A 20,562-nucleotide genomic window follows, 5' to 3' on the forward strand; every position below is an offset into this window, starting at 1 on the left:
AACGAAGTTTCTATGTAGAAATGCTGGTAGTCCCTTCAAGAGTCCAGTCAGTCAAATTCAGGAAGATCACTCACGTCAGTCTAATGAAATAAATCCTACAAACAAAGCCACAAACTGTGACAGAAGAGGAGCTGTTGTCTTAAAGATTTATGTCTAAAAAGAGTTCAAAGCTGCCACCCGGGCCCTGATAAGCAGAAGGATACGGATGGATGGAAAGTTAACAGCAAATCAGGGTTTACAGTGGAAGAAAAACACTCTTAATATTCCATTTTGTATAAAATCTAGTCTGATCTTGAACAGAAAGAGTTGCACCCTCCAAAAAGGTTATTACTTTGTAATGAGATGGCTCATGATACTTACAGCTTCAAAGACATTCACTATTTAGTTATATATTCATGGAGCCAATCATTTTGTCTCAGTGGGTGTCCTGTTTTTCAACATGGGTATCTCATTTGGAAATGATTGAATTTGCAGAACATCAAGCACAAGAAGTTGATTCCAGGAAAAAGAAATAATAATGCTGGTTGATGTTTAAACTCTACTTAAAAGCAAAATGTTCTTTCACCAGTTTCCCTGAGGCGGTGCACTTCCATTAGCAGTGAAAAGTGTTTCTGAATTCCCTATTATCTTCATCCGAGCGGGCACATTATCTAAACACTGACACAGTTGTGTCCCCTGGAAAAACAGGTGGAAATGATGCGACAGAGGGCTAAATTAAAAGAGTGATCCGGAGAGACGAGGAGAACGAGGGATCAGAGAAGGGAAGAGTTGTTGGACTGGCAGTGAAAAGGAGGATAAGCCGGCGAGGGAAACATAGAGGGACTGAAGACAAAGTTGACAGCTTTGAGACAAAATGTCATCTTCCTTCAGCACTCGCACTAAGCCAAAGTGTAAATCATGAGCGGAAAATCAGAGAGACACAAGCGCTCGGCTTTACTGAATCTCAAATGAAACCAAACATGTTAAATATTTGAAAACAAACACAGGAGTTGTTTGGAGATTTAAAACTTGTTGCCTGTCTCGGCGTCTGAAAGATGCTTCAGAGGAGCACGTAGCTCTGTAGGAAGGGTGGGTTATTGCCTCTTCCTCCCTACAATACTTCTGCGTGGTGGTGTTATGTTATCGCAGACACTATTAGCAACACTTAGATTTCTATCTTCAAAATTATATAAATTAATGAGAGCAGCTCGCATTGCTGACTACTGAAATAGAGACCTCACACTGAGCATAGATTCAAACCGGGGTTAAATGTAGCTGAGGTATATCACATTAAGTTCAGGTGGACAGGAGGTTCAGATTTTCGTCACTAACATGTTAAACTGTTGCATCACCTTCAGATTTATCAAGATTTATGTCCTAAAAGCATGAAGCACGTTTGATAAAATCATTAAATTTGCAAGTTTCGAACTGTGAAACCTTGACACACAAGATAACGTGCCGACGTTGGCCGAATCAGGTTTACACTCGGCCGTCTCGTAGTGTTGAATAACCCTAACATTCAACATCCTTCAATGGATGATTAAAAGACGGCAACTCTGCAAACACCGGAGTGTTTAACTGGAGATGTTCCTTCAGTGTTTTGTTTGCCTCAGTCTGGGTTTCAGGATTTGCTTTGTTTGTCAAGCTGCTGTTTCCAAGGTCAAGAAGGAACCTTCAAGCTCAAGAAGTTGCTTTGTTGAAATCGTGTCAACAAACCGTCATTTTGAAAAGCTCTCAGGGAGCAACTCTCTGCCGGCTCTGCAACAACCTGACCAGAGAGTGACACACTGATATTAGTCCCTCTCGCTACTCTTCACAAAAAGGGTAAAAACCAGGTTTTCTCCACTCCAACAAGAGGCTTTATCAGTTCTACAGACTGGTGGGGGTTGAAGTCCTCTTACTGTACCTGAACAAAATAACAGGTTGTTTGTCAGAGCCTCTCATATGAGTTTTCTTCGTGTTATTTGGCCTCATTGTGTGCTTGTTGGTAAATACGTCATTCGGCTAGCTGTTTGTTCTTTTTCAGCAGATATTGAACTCTTCTTGTGGCAAACACATCAACTTGAACTCGATGGTTTTAACCCTCCTGGTGTCACCTTCCTCTAACTGGGCATCTTAGCTTGAATGTATTGCTTTATATGCCAGTATACTGCACACACTGCGTTGTTATTGTTGAATGTCTGGTGGTCTGCAGCTGCCTGTTGTGGTCTGCCAGGAGCACCGTTAGTCCTTGTGTGGCTGCGAAGTGGATGTTTATGCTCGCAGCATGTTGCTGCAAAAGGGGAGCAGAGAGATTAGGAGGAATGAAGTCAGGCACTCCAGCTCCTTCTCCTCATCCCTCTTCTCCTGTTTTACTACATTAAGGAACGTGTATATTGTTGGCATAAATCTACAAAAAAACATATTTCAGTCTCTATTTTTGGTCCTCAACTGTCATTTATTTTGACTTTTCTGCGCGAGACCTCCCAGCAGTCACCTGTCAATCAAACATTGTGGGTGGGACTGTGACGTCTGCTCTCAGTTTGAGTTTCTGTAGGTGGCGCTCTTTTCATATGATCTCTTTAACCATGCTGTCACTCTCACTGCTGATGGCAACCAATGCTTTATTTGGGTTGATTATTCAGTCAATATCTGACGTTTGGATGAAAATCAGAGGTTACAATATAATATAAATGTTCTAGAGAACACAAACACACAAAAAAAGGCATTTTCTGCACAAAAACGTTGCGTGTAAACAAAATCTGCAACACAGATAATTAAATTAAGACCCACTGCAGTGGTCTTATTTACATTGCAGCACCGTGCAACAGTAACAAATGTCCCTTCTTCTCTGTCTGTAATGTAATGAGCGCGCCAAGTCTCATAATAAACCGCAAGAGAGCCAGAGCGCAAGATGGCCGACGATCCATTTAATCAAAGCAGATCAATGGAAGGCAGCCTCATCAATTAGAGTTAACCCTAAAAGACTGGAGTGGAGACAAGAGGATAGGAGGAAAAAAAGAGGAGTGGAGGAAAAGAGAGGAGGAAGAGGACAGGAAAGAGTGGAGGAAATGTGATGTCAGAGCGAGAGGAGAGAGGGATGAGGAGGAGAGAAAGATATGAGAGGACAGGAAGAAAGAGGGAAGGAGAAAATGACAGCAGCAGCAGGAGGAGGAGGAGGAAGAGAGGAGGAGGAAGAGGAGAGTCGATGAAGTTGGACTTGATTTATAGCTGTGATACACTTCAGAGCTTTTAAGTGCTGTCCATATTTTCCATCTGATAAGAAGATTGAAATTATTCAGCCGGGCCGCTATCTCACTGTGGGGGCTGTGTGTGTGTGTGTGTGTGTGTGTGTGTGTGCAGTACTTAACACTGCAGTGTGTGTGTGTGTGTGTGTGTGTGTCCTGTATTTAATACTGCACACACTTGTGTCTCTTTCTGGCATACACAGAGTGGTTGCTAGTCGTGTGTGTGTGTGTGTGTGTGTGTGTGTGTGTGTGTGTGCACTGCACTGAACACTGCAGTGTCCTTTCATTCATGCTATGTAAGATCTTTTATGGTCTGTTGGTCCACGGTCAAGACTGAAATATCTCAACACATATCGGACAGATCAGCTGTACTCGTAAGCAAATGTTAGCATGCTAACACGTTAAACTATGATATCATCGTCATTGTGAGCATGTTAGCATGTTAGCATGGCTACACCTAAATACAGCCTCACAGAGCCGCCAGCATGGCTGTAGACTTCAGAAGTGAGAACGTTTTTGTGAAGTGAAGACGTCTTTTCCGGTCCTCACTTCCTAAAAGGGCTGTTTGACGGTTAACAGAACCCTCAGATCAAAAACACAAGGGGATGCACTGCGTCCCAATGTTGCTTCAGGTCCCGGTGGGACGGCAAAATACAATCCAGGAAGTCCAGTTTGAAGAGATAGATCCACGAGTTTAAAGGCTTCTCAAAGACCTGAACACGGCACAAAGATTTATAACACTGAACACAGGATTTTACAACTCTGGAAAGTTACCACGGCAACAACCATTCGATCTTTCAAATGAACAGTAGAAATACGGCACTCACATTACAAAGCCAACTACACACTATCACATCGTGTTGCGGCAAAAGTTGAGCCAGGTTTATCTTTAGTTTGGCTTGAAGAATTAGCTTTAGGTTAACGTGAGGTCAAAGGTTGGGATTAAGAGCGAGGACATTCATTACGTCCCGGGTACAAGAGGTGCTTACACCCAAACACACTACAAACACATCACCAGCCAGGAAACAAAAGCGCCCTGCAATGCAGCAGAGGCCATAATTAGTATTTCAAACAGAGCTTTTTGTTTGTGAGTGTATGTGTGTGTGTGTTGGGTGGATGGAGGGATGGAAAGAAATGAAAAAGACAACAGCCAGTGGAAGAGAGAGAGAGAGAGAGAGACACAGGGAAATGCTCCCTCTCTCTTCAAGTCGGAGGAAAAAACGACACCTTAATTCCCTCTTAATGCTTGATTGGGAAGCAGCGAGGCATGTGCACGCCCAACCACGCACGCTAACACACACACACACACACACACACACACATATATATCTACACACGATCGCACACACACATCATGCCCACAAACGTACGTACGCACAGTCACAGAGCAGCAGCACGGCGGGAGAGTAACAGGCCAGAGATGAGATGTCGGCAAAAAAGAGAAATAAAGGAGAGGGAGAGGAAAGAATTAACGGTCCTGATCCATTCTGATAAATTCTGATCCGGCAGCAACAAACTGGCTGTTAGCTTCCTACCCAGCACCAAACAGCAGAAAACTTTGCAGTGTGACTGTACTCCGTCTCCTCCAAGTTCCTATAACCAGCTCATAATACTAAATGTTAGTATTAGTACTAAGATGGCTTAAACACATACTGCAAAAGCCCCCAGAGCGGACCCCCAAAGCGGCTCTCAAATGGAACCAGGAAAAAGGAGACGAGGCCAAAGATCACCTGGCGAAGAACAGGGGAGGCGGAGCTGCTGGAGTCTGGACTCTCATGGGGCGATGCAAAACCAGCTGCTAAAGACCGGGACAGGTGGGGGAACATCATCGATGCCTTATGGCCCAAAGGGGGCTAAATGTTTGTGACAAGTTGATTAAATACAGTTTAAGTAGGAATCTGAACCATGTGAACATAATATAAAAATAAAAAAGCTATTAAAACTATAGTTTTTATTTGTTTTATTCTCCTTATGTTTTCCATAAATTGTTTGTATTCTTTGTTGTTTCCTATATTTCTCCTGTGTTTAAAAAGGACAAAGCGATAATGTTGTTATTTGTTTTCTTAACGGAAAACGTGTCTGTGAATGAAACTTGAATAAAGTTTGGGGAAAAACAAGCCAACAAACAGAAGACGTGGCCGCAGTATTAGCTAGTAATGCAGGGCCCGCTGTGGTTAATATTGTACTAATATTGTAATCCCCTTATAAATTTGCATTTAATCAAATAATCAAAACCAGTTCACAGGGAAGGAGGAGGGATACTGGGCCACGTGTCTGTGGTAGGGCAGCTTCCGTTGTTCAAACAGGAAATACCATAAAAGGAACAATACATGATGTGAGATTGACTCTGAGTGGATTCACTGACAGAGAGAAAACAGACTCATGTATTTGTATAGCAGAGCTGAGGATTATCACTTCATTGTCTCTGCTGTGCGTGCATCTGACTGTGCGTATGTATGCATATGTATGTGTGCATGAGGATAAGAATGTGTGTGTGTGTGTGTGTGTGTGTGTGAGAGAGAGAGAGTGGTGGTGCTGAGTAGTGTCAAGGCTTTTCGTCTGGAGGTGGATCGTTTATCTCCTCAGCAGTGACAGCAGACGTCACCCTCTGTGTGAGTGATGGCTCTGGATCTGAACTAATCAGCCTGCTGCACACACACGCACACACACACACACACACACACACACACACACACACACACGCACACACACACACACACACACACACACACATTGGCTTTGACCAGTGGTTTGGTGTTTTGGAGATGGATTTTATTTTTGTAGAGGAAGGTTTCCTTGAAAGTTTATTGATAAGAAAACGAATCCAGTGCAGCATCACAGTCTCTAGCACAGAATAATAATAACGCTTTGAGAGCATCTTCCTTCTTGTTTCCTGTTGAGTCGACGTTGGATGGGACGTAATGCTGGTGGGGACCAACAACAAGGGGGGAGCCCCAAACCTTAGGAAGGCGTATGAGCTTTAGTGTAATAAAAATCGGAGATTTTGAGAAGAAAGTCGCAATATCTTCAGAAAAAAAAGTCGTATTTTTGAAGAATAAAGTATTACTTTTCAGAATAAAAGCATAATATTACAATAATATCATAAAAGCATAAAGTCATAATATTTGAAGAAAAAAGTTGTATTATGTCAAAACTACTAAAATGTTGTATGTTAAGTCCCATCATTTTAAGTCATGAAGCCTCGTGAACATTTAAATCCTTTTCTGATGCAACAACTTTATTCTGGAAATCTCCGACAGCTTCATGTTCGATTGCAGTAAAGACGGTAAAGCCATGAAGTGACGACGACACATCTCCGCAGAAAGTAGGAGCTTAAAATGATTTGGACATGAGAATGAAAGGACAGAAATGTGTGAATTGCATTTTTGTTAGTTTTGTTTTATTTTATTATTATTATCATTTTTTTTATTATTCATTACATTATATTTATAGACGTATTTTGAAGTGCGTTGGGTGCAGAGGTTTTAGGCTATGCATGTGAAAATGAAACTTTAAAATGAACACATTACACTGTTTCTCAGTTTGTCACAGTATCTTTCTGCAGAGGCGCAACATTTATGATATCCCTACTAAACATCTACAGCTCTATTTGTGTTTCTGTTTCTGCCCAGAGACTCAGGCTGATACGTCTAGTATCTAGTGTTTTCTCTGTAGTGTAAGGATTGTGGACTGGCGAGGTGGACTGGACAGATGGTTTTCAGCCACACTTGGAGGACCTGGAGGGAGAAACAGAGCGTGGCGGCCGCCCCCGTCCTCCCCCGTCCTCCCCGTCCTCCGCTAGATGCTCCTTGTTTGTCACTTATTTCTGTTGTTCTTCAGTTTTTCCTTCCCAACACCGTCCATTCTCCGAATCCTTTACATATATTACTATTGCTCTATTTTCTTTCCCTTTCCTGTCTAATCTCTAATTTTCCTCATCTAATTTACTTTGTCCTCCACTCTCATCCTTTTTCCCTGAAATGTAACAGAAGTCTTCAGTTTTCTCATAATTTCGTTCAGCTTTTACATTATAAAATACGAATAAATCAACAGTTATTTCTGAGTTTGTGTCTGAAACAAACTTTGCGGCCCACAGTGTTTTCCTCTTCACTGAGCCACGCTGAAATCTTCATGACATTGGAAGGAAAACAAAAAACTATTTGGGGAATATGTATTTCCATTTCAGTGTAGTATTACTCTGTTATTTCCACAGTTCACACATCCAAATAAAAATGAAATTCTGTCTCTGACTCAAGCAACGTTTCAGCAGAGTCTCGAGGCAGACATTTTTAACGTCTCCCTCTCTTAATTTCAAAGAACATGTGCAAAGTCTGAATTTAGATATATTCTCCCTTCATTAGAGAGATACATCCCTCTTTCTTCTCTTTGCCTTGAGATTTGCTTTATTTTCTTGCCTCTCTTACTCTCTACTGTATCTTTCCTTTTACGATGCAAATCTTGGAGAGACGCAGAGAATAAAAGAGGAAATGAAACTGAGGGAGAGAAACAGGACGGCTGCTTGATGGAAACAGAAAGAGGAAAGAGACGAAGAGAAAGACGAGTGGAGGAATGATGGGAAAGATAAAGAAAGTGTGAAGTGGACAGACACGTTTCACATTTATCATGTCGCAAACATGCACAGTTGTCTGTGTTTCAAGTTTTTTCACATATAAATGAAGCAAAGTCTGCAAGCAACTCAAGTCCACACTCACATGAAATAGTCCTCTCCTCCTCTCGACATATATCAACGCTCCCTTTTGATTGTGCTGTCAGTGCTGCTGTTCATATGGAGCATTTAAAAACCTCCACCTCCACAACACCAGCCGTCTGAAGGCTCTGAGTCTACGTCACCCCGCGGAGGAAGTCAATCATGTCACTCCCTGCTGAGCTCGATGCTTCCATGTGCGGCCAAATAATATACAAATATTCTTGAAACAAACTGCAGTGGCAGATTTTTCCACCACTTTTACAACTCTGTCTACATCAAATGTTGCTGTAGACTTTAAGCGAGAGCCAACAGACAGAGGAGAGAAAAGGAGGGAAATAATCAAACAAACTTCGGCCCACTCACCTGTGTTGTAGTGCTTGGTGCAGTAGCGCAGGTCCTTCTCCTCTTTGAGTATGAACTGAGGTAGGGTCAGGCCGTCAGCCACCTGCACGGCTCCCTTCTCATCCCACTCGAATATGAGGTCGTTCATGGTGTAGCCGACTGGAGGAGAGAGCAGGGAGCAGGAGGTCAGACTGTTTTCATCACTCTGCTGGTCATTTATGTTATTCTTCTTCCCCTGAGGAGGAAGATGATCTTTCTGTCTCTGGTTAGGGGTGCAGGGTCACCCAGTGAGCCCCTGCAGGGTTTTTGGGGTTACGGGACCAGTTCAACAAACTGAAAAAACTGTTATCTGTGTTGATGTCAGCTAACCGAAGTGTCCACAGCTCTCGTTCATATCATCAGCAAAATGTAAAGTATAAGTGTAGTTAAGTATCCAAAGCAGAAGTACTCGTATCAGCAGAGATCAGCAGAGAAGAAGAGAAATACTGTAGGGAAGGAATGAGATGGAGGAAAGACAGAGGCAAAGTAGGAAAATAAGAAATAGAGACTGAAGGAAGTAAGAAGGGACGGGAGAAAGGGAGAAAAAAGAAGATGGATATAATAATATAATAGACAAAAAGAACGAAGGAGACAAGATAAAGGAAGGAAGAGATTAGACAGAAATTAGGATAGAGGAAATTAAGAAAATGAAAGATAGAAGGAATCACTGTGGTTATGTTACCTTTAGCTAAATAAAAGAGCACTTCTTCCACCACTGACTCTGAGAGACGTGGGGGCTCATTTATAAGCTGAACTGTTCCTTTAAGAAATGGTGGCGGTGAGCGTTGCATCGTTCTTTCTTTCTTTTATGCCCGCTGACCCTTTGTTGAAGTACACAGCCTTTTGACCTTCAGCTCCTGTTTCTGTGATTCCTCTCACGTCTGTTCAAGAATGAAAAGGCCACAAAGAAATCTATATCATATCTCTCAGCCTGCCAGCCGCTCAGTGACCGATCGACTGATGCTCTCCAAGTACCCCCGTGTGTGTGTGTGTGTGTGTGTGTGTGTGTGTGTGTGTGTGTGTAATTACTCACAGCTCTCCAGCTGCATGATGCAGGTCTGGACGTCCATAGGGAAGTTCTTCAGATCCATGGGACAGGCCAGGATCAGTGTTATTCTGCAAAACACACACAGAGAGAGAAACACACACACACATGCAGCATCACTTAGTACTGAGAGGATTATCCAGAGCTTTATCAGTGTAGCTCAAGCAGCCAGCGCCAGGCCAGCACGCCGAGCTGCGACGGATCACGACGCGTTGGATGACAATTCACTTATTTCTTTTAGCCACTGCTGTTATCCAGACTGACTTGTGCAACAATAGCTTAAATTGGATCAATTACTGTCATTACTAGCAGCCAATTACATTATATGAACATAAAGAGCATCACAGAAGATAAAAGAGTTCAATGACTCTGCCAAGATCTGAATGAAATAATAAACACAACAGTGAGTCAAGTATGATTTATCTGATATATAATTTGATTGAAACAGATTTGAGTACATTAACATACAAACAATGAATTAATGTTTAATTGATTAGTTGATAAACAATTACGATTAAAACAATTTTCAGAATTACTTTTTTTTTTTAATAAATAAAATAAATGCGACGTATTTGCTGGTTTAAGCTTCTCAAATGGGAGGATTTACTGCTTCTCTCTGTATGATACACTTTGTAGATAGTAGGCTTTGAGGTGACTCTTGTTGTGGCCATTTTCAACTTTATACAGTAAAGAATTAAAGGAAAAATTTGGTGATTTTCTGTATTTTACTGTCAACAAGAAAGAATGGAAAGCTCAAAACCAACAATGAACGTATCCTACTAACAAGTACTGTCTGTATCCAAAGCCTGATCTTCTTCCTCTGTCAGCTGAGTCTTCCTTAAAATTAAAGGGACAACAAGAACATAATTGAACGTAAAAGATGTTTGATCGCAGCCCAACATGCAGATGGAGATGGATTTTTCTGAGCAGCTACAGATTATCATAATGGGGAAAGCTGATGAGATACCAACAGGAATGTGACGTTAGAGGTCACAGTTTCACTGCAGACCTCAGCACGTCTTCTTCTCTGCCGGAGGACTAACAGCGTGGAAACCCGTGGCCGAGCAGGCGTGCAGCAACATGGGAATGAATCTTGTTTCGTGCAAGGCTGATCCGTGAAACTCCGAAAATTAAAAACGTTGGGGGCAGCCGGTCCCGCGTCGTGGTGACACATTATGTTTCTGAGTCTCAGGAACCAGATTTAATTACTGCTGTCACATGGAGGGAATGTATCTCTGCAAAACTTTTCCCACAAATTAATGGAAAAAAAAAATATTTATAACTGATGTGATGCATTACTGAAATTAAAGACTTTCATTTTAAAATGAGACATCGACCATTTGAAAAATAAAACTCATTCTCAGACATTATCACCGCTCCACTCCCCATTAGACCTCAGTATTGGCTGTTATCAAAGTAGCTGCCTTCTTGGAGCCGTTATTTAAAACCAGGGACACTGTAGAAGATGCAATCATCTGTGCTTTCAAAATAATCTTTCATTTTATCATTTTCAATTAGTCAATACATTCTGTAGTCTGTAATATGTAAATAAACATAAGAAAATAATAAATAAATACTGCAAAGCTAGTCTTAGCTCTGCTCATTTCACTAATAATATAATCAATTGAGCCATTCAGCACTAATACCAATACAACGACTGTGATTTCCAGAACAAATCACCTAATTTGAGAAAGCAATCACACCACGAGGTCCATTTAGTAGCTGTCCTGTTCTGTTGGAGGAGGAGACGTCCATCATGTGCTCAAAAAAAGTTAAATTAAACATCTGCTGCGAAAGCCCCGGAACAGAATGGACCTTGAACCTCAATATCACCAAATATTCTGGATTGTGCATCTTAAATACACACGTTTCATTATTTAACAGGTAACTTCAGCCAGGAAATCTGATGAATGCTACTAATTCCCATAATGCACTAGTTGCAGTGCTGTGTTGGCTGCTGTGTGACATGTACGAAAGGAGCTTGTTATCTGTCACATGACTTTGAAGGATACTCCATCCACCATCCATCACCACACCGTCCTCATGATCTCTAAATCAATCTAGAGAGTGTTGATTTCACCAAGAAAACCTTTAATAAAAACACCCATCTCCATCTCCAGTTTTATTTCTGCAGAGTTCGAGCTGTCAGCAGGTTGTCTGATTTCACTGCACACACTCAGTGCGTCTGCTCTGCTCTAACAGGACACCCGCTGCTACAACACACACGTCCAGTCGGCCTGATGTACCAAATAAACTTTGCAGCGTCTGCACATTGTTATAAGTCCCTGACAGGATGCTGAATATGTATTACACACATGATGTAGCCTCCACAGATGTCCCACTTTCTCAGAAACAAGATTCAGCTCTGTGGTTTCCTGTCTGCTGCATCGTGACACCTAAATGCCAAATGCTGACAAAGTTAGTGCCTTGCTTTATACTCCTAGAGCTTCAGATGGAGTTGAACCTCCAACCCTGCTGGTGCTTTTGTGCTTTTGTTCCAGTACAGTGGGATTACATGGAAACTCATGCACTACTATTACAGGACAGATGCTGAATTTAAGGACCTCGACAATGACTGACATTAAAAATATCTAATTACACAATGAATGGTAACAAATAAATTCTGAGCTCAATTTGTATATGCTGACCTTTGCTGGAAAACGAAATATGCAAGGTTTGGAAAAGACAACACAACAATAAAATACATTTAAAGAAATCTGTCAGCCTCTGCCAGTGGCATAAACAAAAACATCTTGATTATTTACGACTTCTATTTGGGGGATAATCAGGTTTTGCGAGCACAGTTCCCATAATGCTTTGAGAGATGCAAACAGGAAGTATAATTTCAATGGAGTCAGGGAATTAGCTGTGGGCTACACCTGGAGCCCCGCTTTGTTAGACTATATATGTTCACATTTCAGCAGATTGGCATCTTTAATTATGCCGAATTAGCGAGTGGCAGTTCCTCTTTGCATTGAACACATGGATGTCCAGACAGCTATCACAGGGTTACTTTGAAACGTAAGAAAACATACAAATGTGATGATTCTCAGGCAAGTTCTGAAGTTGTAAAGGGTGTCTTTTTTCTAGGATTTCTTGGATTTGTGGATGTTTATTTATGATGGACATCGTAGATGTAGTGTAAGTCGCAGTGACTCTATAAATGTGTGTAAGTTATAACTCTGAGAACACATTATATTGCAAAATGTGGCAACCTGGTGCTGAAGGTTTGAAAGTACCTGAAGTGCCTCCATGAGTGTCACAGCTCCAACTGCTGACCGTGTTTGTGAGCAGGCAAAACTGCAGAAACTAACTTCCTGTTCTTCTTCTTCTAATGGATTTCCAGCAGGTTGTATGCTGCAAGGCGTAATGCTGCCCTCCACACTGCCATCATTAAGTCTTTCTGATATTAAATCTCAACCTAAATGGTGAAATAGTGTGATCATGGTAACATGTTTGGTTGACCGATTCATCCTCCGCTACCTCCTCCACCACATCACGCTACGTCTGCCTTTGCTCCTGACAGACAGACATAATTGGCATTTTTCTAAAATACATGATGCATTTTGTAAAAGACTTCTTGAACTTAAAGTATCACAGATTTTCCTTTAGATGTAGCACCCCACGTGCACAAATGGGGCCACATATCAGTTCAGAGCAACCCCTGCATTTTCTTTTGAAGTGCAGCAGGAGATTGGACCACATGTGAATCTGGTCGTCCAATCTCAAGAAAGTTCACTTTCATCTTTGAGGAGATGTGGCCATCGGTCACGACTCCTCCTCGCACTGCTCAACTGTTGAGCGATAAACATCAAAAAACAAAGTAAACAACATTTACAAGACCCACTTTCTCCCCGTTCCCCCGGGACGGTTTAATATCCTGAGCCGCCTCGTCGCCTCCGAGATCAAGCTGATCAACCGAGGGTCCATTCTGATGGTGTCAAGTTAAAAAATGAAAGCGACAGAGCCGGAGCGCAGGGTTCATCCCTTTTCTGGCGATATTTATAAAGGGCTAATCTCACTCCTCCTCCTGCTGGACATGAAGGTGAAAACTGAGGCTGATAACGGATCAGACTCGCTGCTGGAATACTAACAGGCTGAGTAGATTACCATGGCTGCTGCAGCGCTTTCTCATTCGCCCTGAGCAGAGGCAATAAAAGCGAGGAAGAGGAGGAGGAGGAGGAGACACCGGCAGGCTAAAAGGTTTGTCGGCGGAAGGCGGCTATAACTCTGACAGGCTTGAATGGGATGTCTTGGAGATACAAAAAAACAGAGGGAGGACTTAGAGCTGTGAGGGAAATAAAAACCTCCAACTCTGACGCAATAAGAGCCCTCTGAAGCATAAAGGCCTCTGGAATGCAATAAACAGGAAGTCAGAGTCTCTTTCTATCTTCCATCATAGTTTTATAACTGATTGTTTCAATATAACCTCCAAACTTACAACCTTTCTCCTTCCTCTTCTGCTATAACTTTTTCTATTACTGTTATATCTCTTTTCAGTGATCATTGTAGTTTTACTGGTCATTTTTTAAAAAGTCATCCAGCACATGTAGCGCTGTTTTCACAGGATTTGGTGGTCAATTGTTATGCGTTTAATATCGGAGTTGGAGGAGTCATTTTAGGCATCTAGGGTTACAGAAGTGCTGGTGTTTTTCTCATAGACAAAATATCTGGTTCTTTTTGATAAAGTCAAAGGTTGAAGATATAATAACATAAAGTAGAAGAGCCAATTATTACCCCCAAGGTCACTGAGCTTAAAATGGCTTGTGTGCATGGCTAATGGCGAACTGAAGCTAAACATACTGTATCTCGTCGTAGCAACCTGATTTTCCACTGCTCTGATTTGTGCCTCTGACTTCTTCACAGCAATGGTTGCAGAGCATCATGGGTATCATAGTATTTAGAGCCATCCTCCATAATAAACTCACAGACAACAAGACAGAGTAATTTAGCCAGATAAATGCTAATGTCAGCATGCTAACATGCTCAAAATGACAATGCTAAAATGCTGATGCGAAGCAGGTGTAATGTTTACCATATTCATCATTTCAGTTTATTGTGTTTATTGTGCATGCTAATATTTGCTAATATATAAAAAACTGTATTGGACAAATGCAGACGCTAAATGAAAAGTCCAAAAAGAGGACAATTCATCCTGGGGGGGGCATGAATGTCTATACGGCAATCCGTCCAATAGCTGTTGAGATATTTCAGTCTGGACCAAAGTAGTGAACCGACTGATCACTAGCATGGCTAAGAACATGATTTCTCAGATAGAAGACTGAAATAACACCTGATTGTTATTAGAAATATTGTGAAAGTCACAATTTGCATACACTTAATAAACCAAATGAAATGATAGCTTTATCCCTGCTGCAGTGATCAGTTTAATCTCAGTTTAATCTCTCACAGTTAGAATCTAAAACCTCACACTTCCTCCGCTCACCGTATGCTGTAGAGCACGTTGCCGTTTTTCGAGATGCGTAGCAGCTTGTTGTCGGTGGTGACCTCGTGGAAGTTGGCCCCCTTCTCGTTGGCAAAGAATAAATCAGGTTTCCAGATGGAGTCCAACATAGAGGGGTCGAGGTCCAGCGAGTCGTCCGGGTACTCGCTGTAGGCCAGCCGAGGGTCATTCCACTGTTGTCTCAAGAAGATGTTCACTCTGTAGTCCTGAGAGGAGACAGAGAGGACAGACGATATGGAGATGTTAGAGAGGGGTGAGATGCATCTTCATCTGCATCTGTTCTGCAGTTATGGATGGATGGACAATCACACATTTAGTGATAATGATAAACGACATTACTGAGAACAAAGCTGTGCTGTAAAAGTATTTTTTATTTTCAGTTGAGTACATTTTTGCAGCATCCAGCTTCCCGCTGCTACACTTAGAACAATTTACATGCCAACAGAGCAAATTCCACTGGAGGTTTTTCCATTTGGACGTGGATGATAGTAGAAGACTTCAGCCACAAACAGCAGTCTGTGCTGTCAAAGTCACACATTTTGCACACACATCTATCCACGTTGACCTTGTCTCTCAAGGGCAACACACAGTGGCGGCGTAGGACGCATGTCAAAACACCAGCACCCATTCTTTTCTATGCCAGGCCACAAACTGATGGTGTTGACATAATCAGCAGGGAGATTCCACTGTCCTATTTCCCAGCATTGAAGCCCATCAAGTATTGAGCAAAGCAGCAGTTTTTATCACAACAGCTTGACTATTTCTTTTGTCCTCATGTCCTGTCTGATGTGTGCCATCAATGTACCGTCAATTATTCTCACAATCACAACCATAACCACACTGTAGCTCAGCTGTTTAGTCGTGGCTTTTAAAGCCTTATATCCAAAAATACCTTTTCAAAACATGAACACGAGACATGAGACAATTCAATGTCAGATTTTGGAGTCTGTCCCTCAAAACCAAAGGTGCAAAGAGCTTATAGTATTCAACAATCACAGAAAAAGATATTCATCAGAGAAGAAGAACAAGGAGAACTCTTTCTAGACCAGAATGCAATGCAGCAGCCACACAAATGACCAGTTGTGCTTTTTCTTAACTTGCAAAATCCCAAATTTTTTTAGCTTGTATCAAACTACCCCTATCATCTCTATTGCTCTCTCCATGTACGACAGAATTACAACAAGACAGCAAAAGTTAAAATAAAGCATAAATCCCAGAAACACCTTGAACAGAAGGATGTAAAACGTATCCGCAGGGAGATGTTCCCTTTAAAATAAAAGGAAAGATGAGAGAAAATGGAGGGAAAAAAAGGCTCGTCAAGGGTCACTGCACGGCTGAGTCAAGATGCTGCAACTCCATACGGAGGAATGGATCGACAGATACCGGCAGATGTAGACCTGGAGTGATGGGCAGGATTTCGCGGTTGGACGAGCAGGTAGTTATGGGTCTTCATCCATATGTCATTTTCTCTTTTATGTGAATGTAATAGATTTTACTGATCATGGAGAGTTGTAGCCTCGAGCTATATCTGAGTTTTTTTTCACCGCCTGGGACCCAGTGTGCAGCCTCGAATCCTCCTCAGCCTCTAGGACCGCAGCCCGTCCGGCTTTTAGCTCTTTTTTACCATCTATTCTTATGTTTCTACTTGTGTATTCGCTGTTGTCTGATGGATAAAGCGCTTCTGAGGGTTTGTTCTTAAAGCGCTTACTTTTACAAAACAAAACAGTGAAATCACACAAAAAAGGAAGTTGCCAGAAATAGATGGATATGTAGACAGGCAGATGGATGAGTGGAGAGTTGGCCTGGTACAAAGCTGGGAGGCAGCTGAAGGTCATTGAGCTGCTGCTCCCTCTTTAGTCCTACACAGGGAGATGGAGAGATACAGTTGGGAGACAGTCAGAGGGGTAGATGAACAGAGGATAGAGCGCTGCAGAGCTGAATGTATACATTCAAACGTCACAGAGCCTTCAAAGACGGGATAATACCAAGTGCTTCTGTCGGGTTTTGTTGAAATAAGGAGGATGGATTTCTTAGGCACAAAGGATAAAGCCTTTATCTGCCGTGGTTTCTTTCATATCCTTCAATGCTGTCTTATTTTCTCTCTTACATTTGTTTGTAAAGACACAAAAGTAGGAAGACCTGATTAATCGGTGGTGTGGAGAAGCTGGATTTGTGTTCTAAGCAATCTGCCATTAAAGTATTTCACCGTGTATGAGGGCAGCGACCACCGCGCTAAAAACAAAAAGCATCTGTCGACTGTAAGAAGCAGTTTGAAGAACACAGGAGCAGGTCATTGGGACATCATTCTCAAAGACAGTGAATGTTGAATTTATGGAGGTCTACAGTCACCTGCAGACACAGAATCATCAAAGTCAGGCGTTTAAAACTGCTGCTGATCTTTGCTTTACTGTTCTGAATCAAAGAGTCAGAGATTCAGATGTTCTGTTCTGGTTTTAAAAGGTTTAATCCAGCTGGAATCTGAGCCGACAAGAGGTTAAATCCAGAACCTCCACCATTGGGCTTTAAGACCTTCGGACTCCGCTGTTCAAGTGAAAGATCAATATGTGTGTGTGTGTGTGTGTGCACTCCTGCACGTCTATCTTTGTGAGGACCAATTTGCGGTTCACAGTGAGAGCATTTTTGCGAATGAGGAGATTTTTATGAAAATATAAATATTTCAGTCCTCGTACATAATGATTAAATAGGCCACCATATGGTTACACGGCTGGCCTATAGTACTATATTATAGTACATCAAATGTTGTAGGTATACATTTTCAATAAACATACTGCATTGTGTGTTTATTAGTGAATAAGACACAGTTTTCTCTATTTAAATATGTGACTTAAATAAATAATAAAGAACATGAATGAAATAGATTTTTCTGCAGACTTAATAATTTGGCTTTTTGTGTTTTGAACTTAAATTGTTAATAAGCTTAGACTGCTTATTGTAAATAAGCATTCTGTTAAGGTTAGGGGACCTTCGTTGTCATGGTTACAACAATAGACCTTTTTCTTGAAGAGTAAGATCCTTGTTGTTTAACCAGAAACAGAAGTCTCGCTCTGAAATCTTGAGAGGTTTGAGCTGGAAGACAACAGTATTTCTGGTTAAACAAAAAGGTCTCTCTCTGCAGGGATCCTTTCCATAATGTTGTCAGACACTTAGAATAACAATCTGAGCCTGTCGCTGGCAAAAAAAAGCACTTTTAGTGGACAGACTTTTCTCAGGTGCGATTGTCCCCAAGCATTATGTTGCAGCCAACGCTTGAGGCGATCTACTGGACCGATTCCAAAACGTCTGTTAACTATTACTCATTTAGACACCAACGTTTTTTAAAAATAGGGCCCAGGTTTCAAAATACCGGAATTTCCCTTTAAGGTTAGAGAACTATCGTAGTTATGGTGAAAAGAAACCAACGTTGTCTGTCGGGAAACGAACAGCAAACACGTTTTGTTGACCCATCCGTCCACCTCGACAAGCATTTAATGAAAGGACCAACGGTGTAATTTTGTTGGTGAAAACAAACATTTTGTCTGTCTGGGGTGGTTTTGAGGTTTGAGGAACTATGATTGGGCTAAAGCTAGGGTTGGACTGAGGAATCGATACAGAGAGATATTAACTGTTGCTCCCTCAGAGCTTTATTGTATAACCTCCACCGCCTGTTTCACAATCAGATGGAATGTCTTTATTCGGCATGGGGTGGCATTTAGCTCGCCCCTCCATTCCCCTAATTGTCAATTATTCTCAGAATATGGAGCACGGCCACTTCGGCCAGGCTGGAGTCATCATTAAGCCGCGTGGCGTAGCAGAAATGCATTGCAGGGACGATGTACGGCCATGCCAGCAGCCCCAGCGGGTGGCATTTAAAGGAGCAATCAGCCACAGTGCTGCGTGTATGTGTGTGTGTGTGTGTGTGAAAATCAGTCACATGGTAATCAGCCTCAGTGAGACCCCTTCGCCGTTTATCACTGTTTATTAGACTGAATATCTCACATGAAACAAATGAACTTGACCTTTCATGAATGAGTCGCCTTTTTTTCTGCTTGAGAATATGATAAATAACCTGAAATGGCGCAGAGATGAGGAGTGTCTGTTGACGGAGGGAGGGAACGAGGGAATACAGAGGAGAAGAACGAGCCAACGCAGGACCATCAGTCATAAACCCGCCTGCGGTTTGACACCCGCTTGGAAAGAGGAAAAGTCGGGAAGAAACGGCCTCGATCGGGTCGCTACAGACAAAGATAACTATGAATCCAGTGGTCACAAGAGTCTCAAGACTTTTTACACACCTCTTTCTCTTCTCTGTCCTCCATCCTGCAGCTGCATCAGTACTATTCACCATGATATCTACTTTAAAAATACTACTCATATCTCATAGTGCCATTCTTATGAAACAGGTCAGTGCATTCATGTAAACAAAACTGTAGTGTTTATCAATCAGCTAAGCTCGCAGTTTCTCCTGAAATTGCTTGCTAGAAAAAAAGAGTATTAAGGAACTCTCTGGGCCTCAGATCAGGGAAATAAAATTTTTATTGTCAAATTCCTTAAATTATTGACATTTTATTTCAAATAATTAATGGATCCAAATTATATAATTTATTCTCCCAAATAACTAATTCATGGTCTAAAAGTTTTCCATCAAAATACTGCTTCCCTCAAACTATAAATGTTTTTCAGCCCACAATCCTGGGAATTTAGTTCTATATTGGACAATTACGCCCCTCAAGCAGAAGCCCAGCGAGGAGGACCTGAGTCCGGTCTGCAATTAACTTTCACCTCTTCATTAACCCTAATCAGGAGCTTTCTCTAACCTTAACCAACTGCTGTATTGCCTCGCTTTAATTGTAGTTTCTTTGCCACAATCTTTCCCAACTTTAAAGGTTCTTTGTGGAGTTTTCAGAAAGTCCTTGTTATTAATGACGTTAAGTTAACCGCAGTTAGCATCCTGTTGCTCGTGCTCGCACTCTGTAGGTGCGAGTAAGTATCGGCCTAAAGAGTGATGTGACATACATGAGACTGATTTACTGTGATTACCAATATCTAGAATAATGTTACTATCTGTAATGCCCCTAAATCTTATTTGGACTATGGGCTCCATCATACAAACTGCATGGACCTGGCGTCGGTTGCTTTAAAAAAGTGATTAATATATGTAAAAAAAACTCCACATAGCACCTTTAACTACAGTAGCTGCCATGTGCAAATGTTATAGAAAGTGAGAATTTCAAATGTAATTATACATCATAATACAGGCTTTTGCAGAATCAATAATAATAACTGATCTACGTGTTTTACATAATGCATTAAAAACAAAAAAATCCTTTAAACGCCTTTAAACATATTTAAAGCAGAAATAAGTGAAGACTTTCTGTGATGTACCTATTTTTATTGTGTCCAAACATATGTTTCTACTGACATCTCATGGACCTTTTCATCGACATTCAGAGCACAGACGACTTAATTTCCAATAGAAATGTTAGTCCCTTCATCTTTGCCTTAAATACCTTGATACACTGTTAAACACAATGTTGTTTTATTCTGAAATCCCTCGAAAGCACTTTATGAAACTATATATTGTTTCATTGGAAAACCTGGTCATCTTGCGGATGTCATCCGGTCCATAAAACGTCGGCTTCATAGGTCAGAGGCCCCTAATGGCTGCAGATGGATGCCCATCAAGTGCGTTAAACAGAGAGGGGGAGGGACGGTGCTGCATTCAAGATTCAAATGAGGGGAAAGTAATTTGAGGGAGCAA

The 20,562-nt window shown here is 41.6% G+C and overlaps 1 protein-coding gene across 2 annotated transcripts in view; it reads right to left on the bottom strand.

Annotated features, from left to right (window-relative positions):
• Positions 1–20,562, bottom strand: part of glra1 (glycine receptor, alpha 1) — a 94,025-nt gene that overhangs the window by 18,931 nt on the left and 54,532 nt on the right. For both annotated transcript variants that reach the window (XM_070913033.1, XM_070913032.1), the window contains 3 exons: positions 14,787–15,010; positions 9,329–9,411; positions 8,278–8,415 (listed from right to left, as the gene is read on the bottom strand). In XM_070913033.1, coding sequence (XP_070769134.1) covers positions 8,278–8,415; positions 9,329–9,411; positions 14,787–15,010 — 445 coding nt within the window. The remainder of the gene's footprint in view (positions 1–8,277; positions 8,416–9,328; positions 9,412–14,786; positions 15,011–20,562) is intronic.

Source organism: Enoplosus armatus, chromosome 10 (assembly GCF_043641665.1).
Source record: "Enoplosus armatus isolate fEnoArm2 chromosome 10, fEnoArm2.hap1, whole genome shotgun sequence".
Taxonomy (NCBI): domain Eukaryota; kingdom Metazoa; phylum Chordata; class Actinopteri; order Centrarchiformes; family Enoplosidae; genus Enoplosus; species Enoplosus armatus.